The 22,834-nt window shown below is 39.0% G+C and overlaps 1 protein-coding gene across 3 annotated transcripts in view; it reads left to right on the top strand.

Moving 5' to 3' along the window:
- Pcgf5 (polycomb group ring finger 5) overlaps positions 1 to 21,809 on the top strand; it is a 100,918-nt gene extending 79,109 nt beyond the window's left edge. For 2 of the 3 annotated variants that reach the window (XM_051199606.1, XM_051199607.1), the window contains exons 4-10: positions 1,696 to 1,751; positions 1,861 to 1,920; positions 5,251 to 5,399; positions 8,398 to 8,496; positions 10,609 to 10,698; positions 15,099 to 15,158; positions 20,996 to 21,809. In XM_051199606.1, coding sequence (XP_051055563.1) covers positions 1,696 to 1,751; positions 1,861 to 1,920; positions 5,251 to 5,399; positions 8,398 to 8,496; positions 10,609 to 10,698; positions 15,099 to 15,158; positions 20,996 to 21,043 — 562 coding nt within the window. In that variant the 3' untranslated portion in view covers positions 21,044 to 21,809. The remainder of the gene's footprint in view (positions 1 to 1,695; positions 1,752 to 1,860; positions 1,921 to 5,250; positions 5,400 to 8,397; positions 8,497 to 10,608; positions 10,699 to 15,098; positions 15,159 to 20,995) is intronic. The other variant, XM_051199608.1, reaches the window with a different exon arrangement.
- The last annotated feature ends 1,025 nt before the right edge of the window (positions 21,810 to 22,834 follow it).

Raw genomic sequence — 22,834 nt, 5'->3', positions numbered from 1 at the left:
TTGCCGGGTTCTGTCTCCAGTGGACTTGGCCAACCTCCCATCAGATATATTTGCAAGAAAAATTGCTTCTGTACTGAGCATTCAGTTGTCATTATCCCCAAACAAAAAATTAATCAATGCATTCACATTGTATTACTACATGCAACTACAGCTGATTTGAAGCTATAGAAAGATGTGTATTAGCTTTGATGTCCTACAGTGTTTTATATGAAAGACTCGACCACCCAGATTTGATGTCTGTGAAGAGTGCTGGAACCAGCTCCCTAACAGTGGGGGATAACTTTAGTTGGATAAAGAAAAGTATTTAGGCACATAGAACAGACGAGAAAAAATTTAAACAGGGAAAGGGAATTTCAGAGTTGGTGTGAAGCCATGCTATCAGATCACTGGTCATAGGGACCAATGATAGGGAGTTCAGGAAGGTAAAAAGCAGCTAGTAACAGAGTATGTAACAGAAATAGCAGGCTATACTCTTCAGATTTTTTGAAGTTGAAAGAAGATTTAAAAGTGTGTATCCATCCGAAAAGTGTGTATCCATCTGTCCATCCGTCTGCCCACCCACCCCCCACCCCCACCTACCTGCCTGTCTGTCTCTGTGTGGTGTGTCTACTGCAGATCTGTGCAGAGCCCAGAAGAAGGCATTAGATCTGGAGCTACAGTTAGGGGCAGTTGTAAGCAGCCCAGTGTGGGTGCTGGGAACTGACCTCCAGTTCACTGCAAGAGCATCTAGTACTCTTCACTGCTGGGCCACCTCTCCCGCTCCAGAAATAGCTGTAACAGACGCTCAAGGGAGAGATTTTGCTTCTTTAGATGATTGTGCAGTAAGAAGAGTAACTCTGTTAAGCAGGATAAAATGAGGTAAGGGCAGGTGTTGTAGAAGCAGCACAATAGGCTGAAGAAATGGAGCCAGGAAAAAGAAGGGATATGTATTATGAGGAAAAGAAAACTAGAAAATTGCCAAGGTAAATAAGTTTGTGTCTAGGTGCTAGCAGAAGGTGAAATGGAGAGTATTCATTTTTAGGAAAGAGCCAGTGCTGTGGGATTTGAAGAGTGGGACGTTAGCTATTGCTGTATGACAAACCACCCCTACACTAACGCTTCAAATGACAGCGTTCCTTTCTCCTCGCCATTGGTGTGGGTTAGTGAGCAATCTGGCCTTGGCGGTGCTCGTCGCTGCTCATTCGGTTAACTGCTGTGTTCTGCTGCTTACTGGGGTGGACTGCCAGTGCGGTGGTCTAGGGCAGCCTCCACAGGGCAGTGGAGCACCTCTCTGGCTGCTGCACATGGAGCAGAATTGCAAGGCCTCAAGACCCAGGCAGGGTCCAAGCTCAGCATCATTTGCCCCACATTCTGTCTGGTCTAAGCAGTTTTCCAGTGCAGTCCCTATTCTTGGGATTGGGAATTCTCAGACATCTGTGCTCTACCTCTTTATCAAGCGAAGAACAGCAAAGGCATGTTCAGAGAGGGTGTACATGTAGAGAAGGCTGGGAACTTGGGGACTACTACTAGAAGTGGGCATGCTCCCATGTGAAGGCAACCCTGGTGTAGTAAGTAAAGGGTTTTTAACAAAAAAAAAAAAAAAAAAAAAAAAGTAAATGTAAAAAGCCCCTGCAGTCTGTGTGTCATCTAAGAAATCTGAGCTGTTTGTATATTGGATTTTGACATCTTCGTTGTTTATCCTCCCAACCCCTGAAGGTTGGATAATACACTGGAGGAGATTATATTTAAGCTGGTACCTGGACTACGAGAACGTAAGTTGCCCTTTGGATTCTACAGACTTTCCATGTTTTGTGAGATCAGTATTTCTTTGAAAGATTTCATCATCCTATGCTTTTCACTTTTTTTTTTCCTTCAAATTAGAGGAACTTCAGCGTGAATTGGAATTTTGGAAAAAAAACAAACCTCAAGAAAATGGACAAGGTAACTCTTTCTGTGTCTTTCTGAAGCCTCTCATTGTTAAGTTGGTGGAGTAATGTCTTTCTACGCTCACGGTTTTCCTGTACAAGACTCGTGCAGCCCTTCATGAGGTATTATCTGAATCAGTGAAGAGCAGCATAGGTGAAGGTAGTTGGAGAGTGGAAATTGGATTTTTGGGAAGGAGAAAGAAAAGAAATGAAAGAGAAAACTGAATAGGTGTTAATACCAATAGTTTCAGGACAGGAAAACCTGACATAAGAAATCATCTAAGTGTGCACCTCAAACGTGAGGGCATTTTAATTTTACTTCCCTTATAAAAACACTTTAACAGGAGATAGAAATGAAATGTGGCTAAGAGCCAAGTTGGGATTTGCTGTGCTCTGAAAGGAACATAAGTGGAATGCTCAGGGTTCAGGCTTAGGACTTGGATCTGTCAGCAGGTGTCTTTGTGTGCGCTCATCAGGATATTCCCATCATCAGACCAAGTGTCCAGGTTTCTTTTCTGGGACCCAGGTAATAATTAACCATTTCAGCAGGGCCCGGAGAAATTTGCACACAGACATAACTAAGTTGGGTCCCTCAGTCCCTCAAGGTGACAAGAGAGAACTGACTTGGAGGAGATCTGTCCTCTGACATTCACATATATGCATGTATACAGGGTTTAAAAGTCAGCACAGAGAAGGCAGAGCTAGGCCAGTCTCTGAGGCTTGCTGGCCAGCCTAGTCTCAAGGCCAGTGAGAGACCCCATCTCAAAAAAGCAACGTGGATAGCACTTGAGGAAGAGCATCCAAGATTGAGTCTTGTCCTCTGTGAACACACATGCATAACACACACACACACATTCATGCACACATTTACACACAGTAACAACAGTAATTTCAACAAAGTGGCAAATTGTAGCTGAATTTTTTTCTAAGTCTTTACTTTTGGGGGAGCCCACACCCAGCTCCCCCCCCCAAAAAAAAACCATGTAAATAAATGCCTGTACTTAGATTGGCTGGTTTCTTGCCAGCTTTTCTTACCTTAGATTATCCCATCTACCTTTTGCCTCTGGGCCTTTATCTTTCTCTGTTCTGTATTCCTTTCATTACTTATTACCCCGTGGCTTGCTGTGTAGCTGGGTGGCTGACCCCTGATGTCCTCCTCCTTTTCTTGTTCCTTCTTCCTCTTTGCTTTCTTTTTCTCCTTTGTTTATGTCCTCTGCCTGCCAGCCCTGCCTATCCTTTTCTCCTGCCTCACTATTGACCAATCAGGTGTTTTAGACAGGCAAAGTAGCACAGCTTTGCAGAGTTAAACAAATGAAAAAAAAAAAAAAAAAAAAGCAACACATCTTTGCATCGTTAAACAAATGTTCCAGAGCATAAACAAATGTAACACATCTTCAAATAATGTTCACAACGTAGATATTACTGTACTGAGAATGAGCTGTTTGTATGTATATTAGCCATACAAAGGGATATCTAAAATATAAAGTATTATCATTCTTCATGTTTTTAAACACATCATTCAGGCTGTCCAAAATATCATCAAAGTATCCTCTGTGCATTTGTGAATGTAGTCCTGGCCTTAATTTTCTCATAAAACCATTGAATTGTCATCAAGTTTCATAAAAACAGTGCCATTTCAGATGGACGAGGAAATGCTGGCTCTCTCGAATTTATAATGAGGATAATGGCTTTAATAGTTTACTTAACTGTAGAACTAATCCCTCAGCAGGGGAGCTTTGATAGTAATTTTTATTAGTAGAATAAGGTAGCAAGAGGCTGTTTTTATGGACAACAAAATGAAGATGCTGAAATTGCTTAACCAAAAGCTTATTTTACCTGTGTACAATGTGCTTAGACAGCTTGGTGTTTTAAAAAAAACAGTGGATCATGCAAAATTAAATATTCCAGTCTTTACTAGCACAGAAGCACATGGAATTGCTGTCAGAATTATAGAATAGGTTTAAGCTAGGATTTCTTTTGTATATGAGGGCCATACACAAAACAGACACTTTTTATATCCTGGTTTGTGATTTCTGTCTCCGTTTTCCTATTTTCTCCTTCTCAAAATATTTTTGGATTTGGTCTTCAGTGGGGGATGGGGTTCATTGAGCTAGGTGTTTGGTTCATGAAAGACAGTGTCTGTACATGGGTTCTGTGTAAATATGGATGGGAAAAAGAAAGAGCCATCTTCCTCTTTTGTAAGGTACAGTGTGAGGCTTTTACTATATTAACAAAGACTGTCCTCTCAATTGGTAGGGGGACTTTATAGGTGTAATTCTTGGCTAGTTGATTTTTCATATTTAGCTTAGGTAGAAACATGTTATCTGAAACTTTCCTGGATCTTACATGGTCACATATTTCATTTACTTCCCCATCCTATATTTGCCTTTTTTAAAATTATTTTTCCCCTTTCCTATACCCTGACACCATAACTCTGAAGATGGTAACTCCTGGTATTTGTTACTTCCTCATTTCTGTTACAAAGTACTTGCCTCCCCATCCCCTCCTGGTTGCCTCTTGTCAAGAAGAAAGGAAGGTGGGTTAGTGTGTGGTGTGGGAGCGAGAGCAGGAGGCTCCTAGTCACATTAACCCATTGCCACCAAGAAGAGACTAGGAAGTGAAGCTGAGCAGTAACCCTCCAGAGCCGCTCGTCTCCAGCAAGACTCCCTCCTAGAGGCTCCGTAGCCTCCCAGACAGCACCACACCAGCACAAGAGCCCAAGGAAGGTTTTTCCTCTTCAGACATTTTGGTACCTCAGACTAAGTGCACAATGTGTGTCTGAAACTCCATAAACACATCAATAAATGCTGTTGCATGCATGTAACATTTTAAATAAACTTAATGTCGTTCATAGTACTCATATTTTCTTAGTGCAATTTTAACATGTTAAATGGCTACAAAGCATGTTTTTAAAAATCTAATTCTCATTTTTTTTCTATAGCTGATTTTATAAATAATTTGTAATTTGGAGAATTTAGAGAGAATATAATTTGAAAGTTAACAGTTGGTTTTTAATTTGAGCACATCAGTTACTGAACTTGGAAGTATTTCGTATCCTATTTGCCTTCTGAAGTGGCCTAATCACCAACGCCATTTTATGACCAAATACAGTTAATCCAGAATCTTTGATTTGGATTTTTCCAGTATGCCTAGAATTCTTACAGTGTAAAGTTTCTAATGGCCTTTGATGAGTACTCCATTGCTGAGTATGTTAGAAGACCTTAAAAAGTATTAACATTTCTTAAGACCGTTAGGAAATATTTCAGGGTGCTTACTGCTTTCATGAGTACTGTGTTATTGACGGACTTTCAGTGTTGGGTTCCATGGGCTTTGTTCAATTCTACAGATGACATTTCAAAGGCTGACAAATCTAAAGCAGATGAAGAAGGTGATGAAAACCAAGATGATAAGGACTACCATAGAAGTGACCCACAAATTGCTATCTGTCTAGATTGTTTACGAAATAATGGGCAGTCAGGGGACAATGTAGTAAAGGTGAGTGGACAGATTTCACTGTTAATTTTTGACAAATTTTCCAACTCCTCAGAATGATTTCTTTCAAGGTTTTTTGTTAACATAATGCACTTGAATGCCAACCTCTCCCGGGCTCACACTGGGAATGACCCAGACCTTGCTTTCCATGCACCTATCATCCCACCCCCAACCTTCCCGGGCAAATGCCACCATCTAGTGGCTAATTTTTAAAATGCAGCAGTCAGTTCAAGGCTGGTTATTTCATTCAAGCAATGTCTGCACCCTTTTTTATTATCTTTATGTTTTCTTTTTTAAATTTAGTTTTATTTTTTATCTGTAGATGTTTTACCTCTGTGTATGTCTGTGTATCACATGCATTCCTGTGGCCATCAAAAGCTATCAGTGAGTGTCCCCTGGAGTTACAGGTGGTTGGGAGCTGCCATGTGGGTGCTGGGAATTGAACCTGGGTCCTCTGGAAGACCGCTGGTGTTCTTACTGCTGAGCCGTCTCTGCAGCCCTGAATTATATTCTTCACTCTTGTACTTTTATTTGAAATTCTTTAAGCTTCCAGTGGCATGGCTAATATGTTTTACTAATACAATGGTAGGTTTTGAAGTAAAGCTATGTTATAAAATCCCTATGAACGAATACACTCCTTCAAGGATTTAGTTGTTATCTATGTGGTCCTCATTTCTTATCCTGTGTCCCTACATCTGATCGTTCAACTTCCTCCTAAAGGATCTTAAAACTCACTGCTGTCTTACTGTTTCCTGATTTTTTTTTAAATTGGCAGCAGCTTTCATCCTCATTATAAATATTCACTACTTTAGCTCTTATATAGATTTCTGTCATTTTGTCCATACTAGTCACTGAGGGTTTTTCTCTGTATTTTGTTTTGTGTACATGTTCATGTTTTCTGCTTATAATTTTGTTTTGTTTCATCTCTGTAACTCAATAGATCTTTCAGTTGAATTTATTTACTATTGTATTATTAATAATGATGGTACTTTGTATTAGGATATTAAAAATCATTTTTAACTTAGATTTTCAGTTATCAGCATCTTGTAGCAAAGAATATATTGAAGCATAGTAAGCAAATGAGTATTTACTCACTGTGATTAGTGATAGAAGTGGTTTAAAAAGAAAGGCCTGTCACTCAGGACAGATGAGCAGGTGCCAGGTAGGGTGGAGCAGAATAGAAAGTTAACTGCTACTGCGCACATGTAAAGGATTTCCTTGGAGGACAAGGAAAAGTTTGAATTAAATATTGTAATGGTTGAACAAGTATAAAAACTACTAAATTGTTCATTTTAAATAATGACTTTATGGTGATATATTTCAGTTTATGAAGTTAAAGTCACACTTGTTAATTACTCTGCTTGGTAGAGATGTGAAATGCAATACTAAAGAATTTGGGCTTAAACAAGAAGCTGACTTTGTTTTTATCCAGCTGCAGTCCCCTTGGAACCCACATGAGGGACCGCTGCAGATTTTGGGTTTAGTCTTTTAACTCTTCCGAAGCAAAGGAAGATCAGGTCTGTATTTTGTCAGCCTCTAAAGGCTGCTGAGCCTTCTGTCTCTGAAGTAGCTGAGTCGGGCACTTCAGACGATGCACTCACACTGTGGCCTCAGGGAAAATAGCTTAGAAGGAAGGGGCATTTCTGAATTCTGCCCTTCCTGACTGGAGAAAGACAACAGGGCAGAGTAAGGGCTTTGGTGCCTTGGGGAGGAAGATGATATTCTTGAAACAAAACAGTCTTGTTCCATGTAGTGTTACTTCAGATATGCAGATGTTCCTTTCTAGACAGCTGAGCAGGGTAGGTAGGGTTAGACATGGACCTCCTCCCCATCCCCTGCAGTCTCCTGTGAGCCCTGGGCTGTAGCACAGTGCTCCCATTCTCCATATGTCTGGTAGGAGATGGTGCGAAGAAGCTGGCTCCCAGCTTCTCTGCGCCATCCTGACTTCGCTGTGAGTCATTGCCTCTTATGGTGTCCGTGCTTTCTAGCCATCCATACGATAATCTCAGGCGTAAAAAACCAAGAAGCAGGGCAAGTTAATTGGTTTCATTATAAAGTATTTCTAGAGAAAGTGCTTATTGCTTATTTTCTAAGTATTTCCAAGTCAACTTTCACGTTCTCCAGGTTAGAATTGTGTTAGATTTGTGTCAGACTTTATTGAATTATGAATTATAGAAACATCCTCTTGCCTTATCTTAAAAATGTTCCCTTACCTATTTTGACGTCTCTGAATTATTAATGACTTGTAGGAGGTTGAACAGTGGTGTGTAAGGAGCAGTTGGAGAACAGGAGCTCTGCTCAAGCTCAAAGACTGAGTCAGAACCCGTGTCTCCATGTAAAACAAGAAACACATGGAGCATGCAGGCCTTAGTGATATGTAGGGATCTGCAGTAGCCGCTCCCTGGGGAATGCTCTTCCTCAGCGCCGAGCCCACACTGCACACCTGGCAGGTGCTGGGGCCTTCTGCTCTGTCCGGAGCTCCTCCCAAGTCGTATGTGAAAGCGTTGCTTTCTGCAGTTAGTTCCAGTTCTGCACTATGCTGAGCAAGTGTCCCTACCGCTTTCTGAAGTAACACCATCTAATAAAATGTTGATATTTTGTGGCCTTTTCCTTAAACTATTTTCTTTATTTAAAAATGTTAGAGAAAAACAGATTGTCTACTTGATAGGATCTTGCTAATTCACCCACTAATGCATTGTTGAAGAATATCATATAAATGGGCAATGTTTAAGAACATGTTACTTAAAAGAATTAAAAGTTTTTGTTTTTTGTTTTCCATTTTGAAAATACTCAAAGTGTATAGTGAAAATCATGCCTTTGGTTTTGGTTGCTACGGTTTGGTTTGGGGTAGTCTTATGAAACTTGCAGCCCAGGTGGAAGTCAAACTCGAAGCCCTCTTATCCTCTGAATGCTGGGATTACAAGTATATGCCCGAGAATGCCTAAGATTTTAGTCCAAAAAAAAAAAAAAAAGTGTTTCATTTGTCATTTGTTTCCTTTAGGGTCTCATGAAGAAATTCATTCGATGTTCTACACGAGTTACTGTAGGAACTATTAAAAAGTTTCTAAGTTTAAAACTAAAACTTCCAAGTTCTTATGAGGTAAGTAAAATAATATCTAATTGTGATTGTTTTTGATGATTCTGATCTGTAGGAAAATTCTAGAAAAAGCAGTGAAATAATGATATGTTCAAATGTTTTGTAGAAACTGGTTATTTTCATTGTATATACAGCATATACAATATAATATTTATGTGATATTTTATAACAATATGTCCCAAGCAAATCACATCAATGCATTTGTAACTAAAGAAGATATTTGTGAAACTTATATAAAATACTCCCAAATAAATCTAGCTTAATGGTTTTTATAATGTCAACATGCTTTAAGATGTGTCACCTTTTTAATTTTTGTTTTGTTTTGTTTTACTGTTTAACAGCTTTATGCATTTACATAGTGAATCTGACTTGCTTCCCTACCACTGTCCTCTCCCATCTGCCCCTCCTCTGATTGGAACCCTTTTCAGTACACTCTACTACTTTTGTGCCTTCCTTTTGTTTGTGGTTCATTGAGTTTTATTAGTTTGATTCTGTTCTTTTAAAAAATTCCCTATATGGGGGTTAGAGAGATTACTCAGCAGCTGGCTGCTCTTCTAGAGGAACCAGGTTCAATTCTCAGCACCCACATGGCAGCTTACAACTGTCTGTATCCAGCTCCATGTGATTTGACATGCTCACACAGATGTTCATGCAGGTAAAACACCAATGCACATAAAATAAAAATAAATCGTTATAAACATAAAAGATAACAATTTATAGATAACATCTATAGTGACAAGTATACAATGAATTTTTTTTACTGTGTTGTTTCTTTACAATGAATTTTTTTACTGTGTTGTTTCTTTGTTTTCTTAATGCAAAATATTGTGTATAGGTACTTTTTTTAAAGTCTGGTTTGCTGAGTTAATTATCTTCAGGAAGTTACTAGAGTTAAGAGAACTGTTCTCTGTCTTCTGCCATGTACTATGATTTTCATTTTTAACAATTTCTTATGTATCCCAATCAAAGAACTTGTCCTTTGCTTTCTTTAAGATATAGATTGGTCTCCTGTTATTTTGCTTCCCAGCATATAGGGCTTTGATTTAATGAAATGTCTAAAACTTCTATGGCAGCATTGATAATTGGGACAGGGTACTTCAAGTTGCTAGTGACTGTGGGTGCAGCCTGCCTGATTAGTAATTGCACCTTTATATCTTTGCTTAGGGCTTTGTTTTACAGGCAAGATAAAGAGGTTCTACTTCGTTCTCTTAAGAGTTCATAAGTGAAAATTTTCAAAGGTTATATATCACCATAGATCATTAAAATACCAATTTTTAGTTCATATATCTAATATAATCTGGACTATATTTTGTGTTAGGCTTCAAGCTCAAAATTGCAGTCTTTGTATAGATAGATAGACTATTATTTAAAACTCATTTCCCCCCTCCACATCTGAAATAAAATCTTAACCTGTTTCTTTCACTAGAAACTAGAGGACAGATATCTCATTAATAGGGATCTTTGATAAACACTCATTACATATTCTTTGTTGAATTAGTGAACCGCACACAAAGTTCTTGTGGCCTTCCTAAGCTTTTAGGGGTGTTTTCCTATAGCCTATAGACTTGTTCGCTGTGACATTTCATACAAGGTGAGAAGAGGACCCACAAGTACACCAGAGCCAGACAGCCCTGAGCACGGGTGTGTGCCACCATTGTGATGCCCCATCTCTGACCCTAGACTAAGGAGAGGTAAAACTGCTTTCCATCCTGGACTCCAGAGGATGCAGAGCGGTGGATTTAGAATGAGTTTGCTACCCTTCTACGCACTTCCCACACTCTTAATACACTTGTTGCATTTTTTCATTCTGTAAGAGTAGTCCCAGGTTTAAAGAATAAAACGCGGAGGATTGCAGAAACATGAATCAAGATGGTTGGTATTGCATTTGTAAACTGTGTATCAACTTGAGATATGGTTTTATAGCACAAGATAAATGCTGTTTCGTGTTACATCTGAACTATTGACATTCTGTGAGATTGAAATTTCAGTGTTTTTTTGAAACTAATACTTTTATGTTGGTATAACTAGTTGGATCTTTTACAATTTGAAAATGTATAAAAATTTATAAATTCAAATTTTCTTTGGACTGATATATTTTAATTATTCTTTTTAAAGTTGGATGTGCTGTGCAATGGTGAAATTATGGGGAAGGATCATACTATGGAATTCATCTATATGACAAGATGGCGACTAAGAGGAGAAAATGTAAATTGCTTTTATATTTACCTATGAATATATTTAGTTATATAATTCAAATTTAACAATATTATTTAGCAGCTTTAAGAAATTAGTTTGGGAATGAGAAGAAGCTGGTTCCTCTTTATTCTCCAGCACCTTAAAATTTGGCCAAGTACAAGATAATGTCTCTGTTAAATATTTTGAAGGTGAGTTTTTAAGTCCAGTAATAAATATATCCAGGATTTTGCTAGCCTGATAGCAGAGGCGGTGTGTGCTTTTTAAATCTTACCGTCCCCTAGAAATGTGAGTGTGTGAAGTGGGGTCAGAGACTCCATTCTAGCCTGAGATCACTAACAGTCAGAAAGGGGAATTGTTGGGGCTGTGATGGAGAGAACAGATGGGTAAGATTAGATAATCACTACAAGTGTAAAGTCAGGCCTACGGATAAGTGAATTGGTGCAGGTTTCTCATACCAGAAATAGATGATTGTGCCCTGGGCCCTAGTGATGAGGGAGAAATTGTTCACAAGAGAAACCTAAGATCAGCTCCTTCCCCCAAAAATGGGTTTTTGTGTTGTAAGTATTTTTGCTTAGGTTAACTCTTTGAGTGCACCTGAGCCAGGAATGTTAGGGAAGTGCGAGGCACTCACTCTGTGTACTTTATTACAAGCCATCTGGGAATAAGGAGCACTATTGTAATGCTACCAGATTCCCCTGATGCTCTGAATACATAATGTACCTAAGATTGACTAGAAAGCTGCAAAAGTTAACACCCAAGCTTCTCCATGAGACATCGAGAGTCTGATACAGACTGTAGTATAGTATGCCATGCGTTATAATGTCTCTACGGCATTTCCTTATGAAAATGTTAATTATGAAATACAGCAGAAAGTTTAGTTGTTACCTCACACAATATAGATAATGTAGTATCTACAAGTAATGGTGGTTGCTGTGTTTCAGTAGTTCACAGGTATGCTGACATCACATTTAAGTGACATCTTTTGAGATGTTAGAGTCCCTCAAAAACTCCTTGTGCTATATAGTGATTAAGATGTTTGTTTACTTTTTTCAGAAGAAAATGAGTGATAACAAGAATACTGAAATACTAATTTCTTAAATAAGGATTTGTGTTGTTTTCCTATCTAGCTTTCATGTGGATAAAAATCTTCTCTGTAAGGCTCAATACCCTAGTCGCTGGCAAAAAATGACCAGGGAGGAAAACTTACATTCTAGTGTCAGTCACTTGATAGTTGTGTGTCCTTGAAGAACTCATCAAACTCTTGAGGGATCACCTTTTTAGTACAATTGTATTGCGTAAATAAAAGCTGCCTTGTTTGTGGGCTTTAAGGGTTGCAAGTGCATGGCTTCCATGTGATCCTTAAGCCTGAAGCATTTGAGATGCCAGGTGAGGTGCACACTGCAGAGAGGAAATCTGCACTATCAGAAACATATTCTAATTCTGCAGTTATCGTACTGCGGTAAATGGAATTCTGTCTTTGCTATTTCCCAGCTTAGGGTCTTCTTCAAGCTTAGTACCTTGTAGAAAAGATGACCCCTTCTAACCTTGTCACCATTATGATGTGTTATTTTTAAATATCTTTTCCCTGTAGAGTAAAACAAATGTGGTCAAACAGCTGCTATAAATTTAATAATTCATGACAGTATTTTTGCTTGACAGTTGTTATGCTTAATGTTGGAGTTGATCTGTTGTTGACTAGTAGGATAAAGATACTTAGTGCAAATACAAATGGTCATGACAAAATAAAGCTCTACTCAATAGGCTTGGGGCAGGCCTGAGACTCATTTCTAGAAAGCTCTACTCAATGTATGAACATCTCTGATCTTTAGAACAAGGTTTGGGAGACATGATTTGTGACCAGGTTTCTTTTCTTCTGTGGCTTCTATAAATTGAGGGTGTGTAATTAGAGATTAATGTTTCAGTCAGGGATTATGTATGTAGCCATCTGATCTTACCATCTACCTAGTATTTCTCTTCATAATGCCAGTGCCAGTGGTTATCAGTTTTCTGAGACATAAATGGAATCATATATATTGCTAGCAACTTTATTCTCCATATGTCTTAATGAAAATGATTACATTTTCAAGTTATTTTTTAATGTATTGGTACATTTCTATTTGTGTGACTAGCATAATTTAATTAACTATTTTGGTGGTCATTGGGGTTTTATTTTCATTTTAACTTTACAAGCAGTGCTGTATATAGTCCAAGGCATGTATTTTTGCAAATGAACAAGTATATCCATTGCCTAGATTGCTAGGTTTACGATGGACTAAGTTTCACAAGTTGCAGTCATTCCCGTAATATTCAAGAGGGCCCATTTTCTGACTTCTTGATATTCATATTAGTAATATAACATCTTTGTGAGTATTCATGTTCATTGCCCTTTTAATCACGAGTTTGTCATCTTGTTGACTTTTAGGAACTGCTTGTGTGTTCTGAACACATTTTGCTATATATTTGTGTTGTATTCTTATCCCAATTTTTCTTCAGATTTTGGGATCCTTAAAATTGTGACAATACTAGTATTGTGTAAGGAAAATTGAGCAAGAATTAATATTGTGTACTAAAGTATTTAACAGAATGCCTAATCTAATAATGTAGAAAACAATGTCTCTGTTAAACTGTGTTATGATCCTCATCCACCCTTCCTCCACTCCATGAGAGCTGTTATCAGCATCTGTCTGTTCACCCCCAGCTTCCATCACAGACTGTGTTGACAGAGTTTCTGTCCCACCTGGTTCCGCAGCTGTTCCATCCCAAATAAACACACAGGTTTATATTAACTATAAACTGTTTGGCCTATGACTCGGGCTTCTTATTGGCTAGCTATCTCTATTGTTAACCCATTTCTATTAATCTGTGTATCTCCACGTGGTCATGGCTTACCAGAGAATGGCTGGGAGTCCTATCTTCCCGGTAACTACATGGCATCTCTCTGGCAACTCACTCTTGTAACTCCTCTTCCCAGAATTCTCCTAGTCTGGTAGCCCCGCCTATACTTCCTGCCTGTCCATTGACCAAAACAGCTTTATTCATCAACCAATAAGAGAAACATATTCACAGCATTCTAAAGGACATCCCCCATCAGACCCATGTTCTTCCTGTTCACTGTCTTGTGGGTAGGTTGCATTCCCTCAATCTAGCTGCCTTTTCCAAGATGCTCCTTGCAGTTTCCACCTTTTCTGCAGCCTCAGACAATGCCTGTCTCTCATTGCTTGGTTTATAATCTGTGGCAGTTTCAGGGGGAAAAAATATGTAACTGATACCAAAAAGATTAACGGGAAAAAATAATGAAATCACTTCTATCTTAATTCTGTATTCTTACTGAATGATTTTTGCAACTTTCACAGTCAGACAATATGCAGTAGGTTAGAGCTTGTGGACCCATCCAAGTCAGTGAAGGGCAGAAGTGCAGGCTGTCTGTAGATTGTGATCACTATGCATAATAAAGGACCAACTTCCAGAGAGAACTTGGTGGAGTTTAAAATCTTCTAAAGTATAGCCTTTAAAGGTCTACTTTGGGAAGTTAAATTTTTCCTGATTAAACTTACATTTCTATGTTTAATTTTTCAGCTATTTATAGATTTCATTCTTTTCAACTTGGAAGAATATACAGTGTTAAAAATGTGCATAACTGAAAAGTATAAGTTGCATAACTATTAAGACTTCAAACATGAGGATCAGACTCCAGGAACTCATCAATGCTATTAAAGCAGGCATGGGGGTTAAAAATCTAACCTGAGCGATATGAAAGGAAAAGGGTAATGGACCAGTCTCTCCAAGATCAGTTCCATGTCCCCTCAAGAGTTGTGATCTTAAATAATGTTGCTCTCAGAGTAGCTGTAGAGAAGGCATAGGAGAGATTAATCTCAGGCACAGGTGGAAGGAAGATGGTACCCACTCTACTAGGAGATGAGGGTTCCCCAGAAACTAACATTTGACAATGAAAGGGGTAGGATACCATCTTGGTAGGTTTAGAATATTAAAAACAAACAAACTGACATAAACCTTCATAGATAAATGCTAAAATTACTTAACACTAAAATTTGCCAATCACCAGTTATTAAATATTTCCCTTCCAAAATACCCACACCTAGCTGGGCATTGGTGGCACACACACACCTTTTATCCCAGCACTCTGGAGGCAAGCGGATCTCTGAGTTCGAGGCCAGCCCAGTCTACAGAGTGAGTTTCAGGATAATCTCCAAAACAATGCAGAGAAACCCTGTCTGAAAACCCAAAAAAGTAAATAAATAAATAAAACAAAAAACCCACACCATTTCTCAGTCTTTATTTAAATTTCTCATGTTGGTACTTGTGTTTGACATTAAACTACTTTAAATAGCACGTTTTAAATGTGTCCCGTTGTGGATGCCTCTTATCTGATGAGTTCATCTCCTCCGCAGTTTCGCTGTCTGAACTGCTCAGCCTCGCAAGTCTGCTCTCAGGATGGCACTTTGTATCAGGTAAGAGGCACTCATAATGGTACATATGACCATCACAGTGCCCTGTGCTTACCACCCCATCCCAATCTCAAGTTCTCAGGCATGCCACTTTATAGAACCAATTTTTAAAGTCCTTTCAAACTTAAATAACAGGTTTCCAGTTATTTTAGTTCCCCCGAGTTAACCATTTTACTAAACTTAAAATGAAATTATATGTGATAACTATTATTTATGAATTGAGAATTTTTAATAATATTTACCTCAGCCTTTGAAAAATCTCTTAATCTGTCCTGTATTGAGATGAAATATCAAATTGAGTGACTAAATAGGAGCTAGGGCTAACTCTAATTGTGACCTGGCTGCTGCGGGGCCCAGCCCTAACTGCTGCTCTGGGCTACCACAGAGGAATGAATGAGATCACTTCATAACACACAAGGGGCTTAAACTTGTGTCTAAGGAAAACACGTGTAAGAAAAACATATTTTAGAGATTTGGAAAATGGACTGGGGAGGGCTCAGCAGCTCAAAACAGGAACCAACTCCCAGAACCCACACAGACCAGGTGGCCCCCAGAACCTATGTAGATCAGGTGCTCATAACTACCTATAACTCCAGGTTCAGGGCATCGGAGACCTCTAGGTCCCATAGACACCTTCACTAGTATGCACATGCCCACACACATACATACGATACATATGTTTAAAAATAAATATTTCAAATGGAAAACAGAAGGGTCTGTGCAGTATAGTAAGACACAAATACTATATTAGTAAGTGCAGAGATAACATGTTCAGTCTTAATCTCATGGGTGAGTCATAGTATTGCTTTAAAATAACCCATTACCCTACCCCAAACTTCAGGGTTGCAGCTCCAAGGTTGAGACAAATTAGTTTACATTTGTGTCTCATAGAACACATGTAAAATTACTAATCAAAAGTTTTAATGAGTAGAGTATGTTAGAGTTTCCCACAGGCTTTTGTTAGTCCTCTGGTGTGGGAATCTCTAATATGAGCTTTTTGATACATACTGTTAAGTCCTAGTTCTTTAGAAATGGAGTAACCAAACTTGCAGATAGGCAAGCAGAAAGCCACTCGGGAAGGAAGCCATCCTCTCATTTTGCAGAAGAGGGAGAGGGCTGAGCTAGCAGAGCAGTTCAGTTGATGTAGTGAAATCTAGATAGTTGGATGATAAATCATAGTGATAACCTTGTCTGTAGCTATAACGCATGATTCATAGACTGCCACTTTTTAATCTTCATATTGATGTCTGTTTCCTGAGAGATGAAGTTCCATTTTAACTCTGATGCTAAGTCTTGAAGAACATTGGAATGAGACAAATCTACACTTATAAACTCTCCCCTTTTTTTTCTCCAACACTTCATTGTGGATAACAATCTTGTAAAAAGATTAAATTGCAAATTTAAATTTTCCCAAAATCATTTCCTAAAGGGAGCATCAATTAATACTTCACATTTTCTGTCTCCTCTTTGTCTCATTGTATGCATCTTAGTTTTTTTTTAAATAAAGCTGTTAAAAATAAGCTAAATATAAGGACAGATGATCATAAAATTTTCAATCCTTATATATTTTCTTAAAACAAAGACCTACTCATGCTTATCCAGAAATCTGTTTCACACACAAAGACTTTAAATAGCATCTTAGATGTCAGATTCTGCAGGAAGTTAAATGTAACTCTGCATACTTTACAAGATTTTATTTAACCGAATAAAGTTAGTAAAACTAATGTAAATCAGGAAATAAGTATTTCTGGTCAGTCACAATTTCAGATAAGTAGTGAACAGTGCATTATAAAGCACATGGGTGAGGAGAGAGCTGCTCCAGAATAAGTTCTCGTACAGGAGTCACCCAGTGCAATGGTTCCAAGGGCTGAGACAGAAAGGCTCCTTAACAAATAGCTGTGGAGCATTTTAAGTATGCATGAGATATGCTTCCAGGCCTGGGACAATAGGAGTAAACATCAAACACAGATTTACTCTCAGAACAGATAGACAAAACAAGGACAATTTAGTGTCCAATAAAAACTGTAAATAAATATAGCTTAGAGGCCTAAGTAGATGTCTTTGTTGGTAACGTGCTTGTTTTGCAGGTGTGAGGACCTGCATTCAACCCCAGAACCCATATAAAACTGGGCAGGTGTACATTTAATCCCAGTGCTGTGGAGGCAGAGACAGGTGAATTGCTGTGGCTCACTGGCCAGCAAGCCTTACCTAATTGGCTATCTCCAGGTCAATGGGAGTCCCTGTCTCAGAAAATAAGGTGGATAGTTCTGGAGGAGCCATACCCATGATTACTTTTAGCTTCTACAACTGTACATAGAGAGGGAGGGAGGGAGGAAGAGAGGGGGCCCCATGTACAACTGTATGAGCATGTACCCCCCCCCCACACACACAGGAATATATTTCAAAATACATCAGAAATTCTTTGATGTGGTAGGTTTGGATTGTGAGGCACATGTAAATATAATGAAGAACACTTAAAGCCAACGGAACACACATAGTGGCCTTTGAGAAATAGGCATGTCTCACCATTCAGGATCTCAAGGAGCAGACAGTAAAGTACAGAGGCTGTGGTTGGAAATGGTACATGCAGAGATGCAGGTTAGCTGCAGATGTGGCACTTTTTCACTGATTGCCCTAAGACCACAGCAAGGCACTCAACCCAAACTTCAGGTTATACACAGTCCTGATGGAGCAAAACAGTGACTATGAAAAATGGTAATATAATGGTGAAGGAAAAAAAATACAGTTGGGCAAATGATTTTATAACAGATACGACCTTTCATACTGTACCTTTGAAAATTAAAAGGGACAAATTGTGACTTAACTATTAATATTGAAAAGCACAAGGCAGAAATCTCATAATTTTTGCAGTATCTGATCAGAAGTGGTTTAATGTTGTTAAACATAACTACAATATATCTGTAAGAAAAAGCTTAACTTGCCATGAAAGGAAATATAATTGACAAATAAAATATACTACGTGTAATTAACTTTTTGGAAGTCAGGAAATATGGTAAAATTGTATTTTGTGTTTATTAAATTACCTAATTAAGAAGGGAAAGAATATGTCAAGAATTTGCACATTTCAGTAAAATTATTAAACTTCATGTATCCTCAGAACAAACACAAGTTTTTTTTTGGGAGGGGGGAAGCTAAAAAGAAAAAGAATCTTAGCCCAAACAGAAAATCTGAGCCACTGACACCAAACCTTTCTACTTATCTGTTTTTCACGCTCAGTAGAATCATTGCTGGACTTTTATGTATAATGAATGTATTCTAAAATGGGTAATTTAATTGCAAAAATATGCAAATTCTTTAATGAGGAATAGAAAGGAAAGTTCAAAAGACTATAATACAGGAGTTGAAGAGAAATAGGACCAGGCTTAGTAAAATCAGATAAGGTGGCTGGCTGTCTCAGTGGCCTCAAAAATCTGACTGGGCTTCAGAAATAGAGAACTTTGTGCTCAACCTAGTTGTAAGCTGTTTCTGTAAGACCAGAGTAAAACTTAAGAGAGGACAACTAAACAAAATTAAAAAGCAGAATAAGGCTAAGACCTTTGGAACCTTGCAAGTCAGAGACTTTTATATTACCCTATTAATTAGAAGTAGTGCCTGCTTTATCCTTCAGCTGAGAACAGGGCCCATGGCTTCCCCCCCCCCCCAATTCTCCTGTCCTGTCCTGTCGAGGTAGCAGCCTCGAGTCTCTCGGTGTGTGACATGCATGTAAGTGCTGACAGGGCATCTCGGAATTGTAGAATCTGTGTCTGCCTCTTTTCTATATTAAGGAATACAGTATTCTCTGTACTGAAGGCTTTGTACCCACCTACCCTGAGATAGCAGAACATTGGTTGGTGGCCATCTCAGCCTTTTCTTAATTCTCTGGAAGTTAACTCATTGAATCTCATTTAAAAAGTGGGAATCTGTAGCTCTTACAGCAGGAAAAGCATGGCTTCTATAGACTGCTTCTGATGATGCGGTTCTCTGTGATAGTGACAGTGAAGCAGATGGCCCCTGCCTCCCTCTGCAGGAGGCTCCCTCCTCTCTAGGACTGTGTGCTAGGTACCTGGCAGCCAGATACTTGCTACATACAATGGCACCAAGGACAGTGAAAGTTTTTACTTATGCTATAGCTGTGAACTCTAAATCATATTGAAAGGAGACTGTCACCATTACTTTTATCAGTTAGGAACATGTTACTTGTAACAGGACCATTTTAAAATGGTCTCTTTCCTTACTCTCCTTCTCGGTTTTTCCCCCAACTATACCTTCCTGATCCCTGATGTCCCCCCCCCCCGCTTTCTCCCCTCCTCTTTCTCCTACCTCCCTCAATCCCCCCCCCCCATGCTCCCAATGTACTCAGGAGATCCTGTCCCTTTTCCCTTCTTGGGGGTCCATGTATGTCTCTCTTAGGGTTCACCTTGTTTCCTGGCTTCTCTGGGATCATGGCTTGTAGGCTGGTTATCCTTTGCTCTATGTCTAATATCCACTTATGAGTGAGTACATACCATGTTTTTCTTTTTGTGTCTGGGTTACCTCGCTCGAGATGGTTTCTTCTAGTTCCATGCATTTGCATGAGAGGGGGAAGGACAGAGAAGAGCCAGAAAGGAAATACCTTATTAGAGCTGTTAGGGCTTAATGAGAAACCTGGCACTAGGGAAATTTCTAGGAATCTACAAGAATGACCCCAACCAAGAATCTATGCAATAGTAGAGAGGCTACCTTTAATGTCCTTCCTCTATAATGAGATTGATGACTACCTTAAATGCCATCATAGAGCCTTCATCCAGTAGCTGATGGAAACATAAGTAGAGACCCACAGCACTGAGCTGAACTCTTGGAATCCAGTTGTGGAGAGGGAGGAGTGATGAACAAAGGGGCCAAAACCATTCTAGGGAAACCCACAAAAACAGCTGACCTGAGGAAGTAGGAGCTCACAGACCTCAGACTTGACAATTGGGGAACCTGCATAAGACTGAACCAGGCTCCCTGAATGTGGGTGTCAGTTGGGGGGCCTGAGTAGTCTATGGGGCCTCTGGCCGTGGAATCAGTATTTATCCCTAGTGTATGAATGTGCTTTGGGAGCCCATTCCCTATGGAGGGATACTCTCTCAGCCTAGATACATGGAGGAGGGCCTGTTCCTGCCCCAAATGCTGTGACAGACTTTGATGATCCCCCATGGGAGGCCTCACCTTCCCTGGAGTGGATGGGGGGTGGGATGGGGAGTTGGTGGGAGGAATGGGAGGAGGGGAAGGAGAGGGAACTAATATTGGTGTGTAAAGTAAGATTGTTTTTAATTTAAATAAGAACCAGGCATTGGTGGTGCACACCTTTAGTCCCAGCACCCAGGAGGCAGAGGCAGAGGCAGGAGGATCCCTGTGAGTTTGAGGCCAGCCTGGACAGGCTCCAAAGCAATACAGAGAAACCCTGTCTCAAAAAACTAAAAAAAAAAAAAAAAAAAAAAAAAAAAGGAAGAGGTATCAGATGTATGAACAGTATTGTCGAAATTCCGGTTTCACCCATTTGCAGAATAGGGTCTCTTACTCTTGTATGGTTTGGTGTGTTTTCACCAGCAGCAACCCTGGAGAATCCAGGGCTGAAATGCTCAGCCCACAGAGTTGCTGGTGGGATGCAACTTATGGTCCTCCACAAGCCTATAGGGACAGGAGGAGAGGGAGAGGTGCTGATAGTAACTAGAATCTTAAATGACAACTTAAATTTTAACTTTTGTAATCACAGTTATCAGGAAATATAGATTATAATCCCCAATTGTTCAAAGCTTTTCTGTATAAACCACTGTTTTATGTAAATATGGTCTTACTCATCCTTTTCTCTTTTGTAGTCATACCCCATGGTATTGCAGTATCGACCAAGAATTGATTTTGGGTAGGCCAAGGGCCCAGACTGCACTGAATGAATCAACTCTGCACTATTTGTTTACTCGTCAGCAGATTGCACAGTGAGCCGTGTGTGGACTTGAGAGACACAATCTGATCTTCAGCATGCACATAAGGCCGTCGCCTGTCTAAAGTGTCAGTTCCCTTCATGTTGTTTCCATTAGGAGCAATCCAAGTGCCCTTCTGCTACTGACCATCTACATAGGATACTCGTTTTGTCTCTCAGTGTGCAAAGCACGGCTGAAGCCACTTAGGTGTGCAGCCGTGACTCTGCTTTCTCAATATTTTGCTTGCCTGTTGCAAGATTGTTCTAATGTTAATTACACTAGTAAAATGGCTCAATCCTTGTGGTGTTGCAGTTTTCACGTACTTAATACTTTTATTCTTGTTAAAATAGAGTACTGTACAAGAACCTAGTATAATTATATCTTGAAATTATTTTGTATAAGAGTATATTTAGAAAAGTGGTTTCTGAGCCACTGTCCTATTCTTGGTAAACTTTTATGTAAAAAAGAATAAACAGCCAAAAAAAAAAAAAAAACCCCAATATGCCAGCTCATTCTTGAGTGTGCAAGTCCTTTGTTATCTTTTGACCAGAGCACATTGCAATTGGAGATACCCTGAATGTCTGGGTAGTCTCTATCATTGCACAGGAAGGTATATTAGCCCTTCACATTGAAAACATGTGACTTGAACAACTGAAGTTCATAATGTTGGCAGCTGATCATACTGACTTCTAATAAAATTAATGTGTAAGTATGTTAATGTTTGTTACTGTCTTGGGGCAAGTGGGTGTTGCTTTACAAAACTCCATTGTCTAGCCCATATTATGTGTGCATCATGGCATTGTTAATGCCATTTATGAAAGCATTGTTTCTTTTAAGTTGGCCTTGGGCATGTGTTGTGGCATGCAGAGAGTTATGTATGATGGTTTTAAGTAGTAAGATTTTAGATAACCATTCACTCATTCATGAATTTCCAAAATCTCAAGTTACTGATCCAAATTGTTACGTATCACATTTCCAAACCATAGGCACAAAACAAAATAAATGCCTTGTAGTAGATAAATATTTTAACCAAAATTAATGTTTTGGGGATATTTTATTTTAGATACGTAGTAAACAGGGAAGTGTGATTATTGTTTTAACTGTGAGTTCATTAAAGGTGAGTGTATCTGAAGTCAGAACATTGGTGATGTCCTTCATGTTGACAGTTTGGTTAAGTCTTCCATTCATTTTGAAATTAGCCTGCAAATCAGAGTCCTCTGTTACCTTATTACATGAAAAACATCTTGGGTCTTGTAAAATAGATAGTTGAAAAAGAAAACTATAGAGCACATCTCTTGGCTGCTTTGAAAAAAACAAATTAACTTCTGAGAAATGGGGGAAATAGGAAAAATGACTTGTTGTAGAAATCTGGTAAGGGTACCGAGAGTATTCCACACTTGGTTTTTAGACTGTGAACATGTGCTCTACATTTCCCAGTAAAATGCTTAACAATCTAATGCTTCCTGCAGTCCAGAGTGCTTCATAGAGATAAAACATTGTACAGCTCTAAGAAATACACAAAGTGCAGCTCAGTCTCTGTGTAGTTCATCATATAAACAGCTGAAAGTTTGTGATTAGTTTTCAAATCAAAAAGTGTATTAAAGTTTGCTATATTAGAAGGCCACAGAAATTCTTTAACTTATCTTATTAAATTGTCTGTTCCTGAAAGAACTCATGAGCAGGATTTACAAGGCAGTTGATTTACTCAGAAGTTTAGAAAAGACCATTATACTTGAC

This window comes from Phodopus roborovskii, unplaced genomic scaffold, assembly GCF_943737965.1.
Source record: "Phodopus roborovskii unplaced genomic scaffold, PHOROB, whole genome shotgun sequence".
Taxonomy (NCBI): domain Eukaryota; kingdom Metazoa; phylum Chordata; class Mammalia; order Rodentia; family Cricetidae; genus Phodopus; species Phodopus roborovskii.
This window is presented reverse-complemented; position numbering and strand designations above follow the sequence as displayed.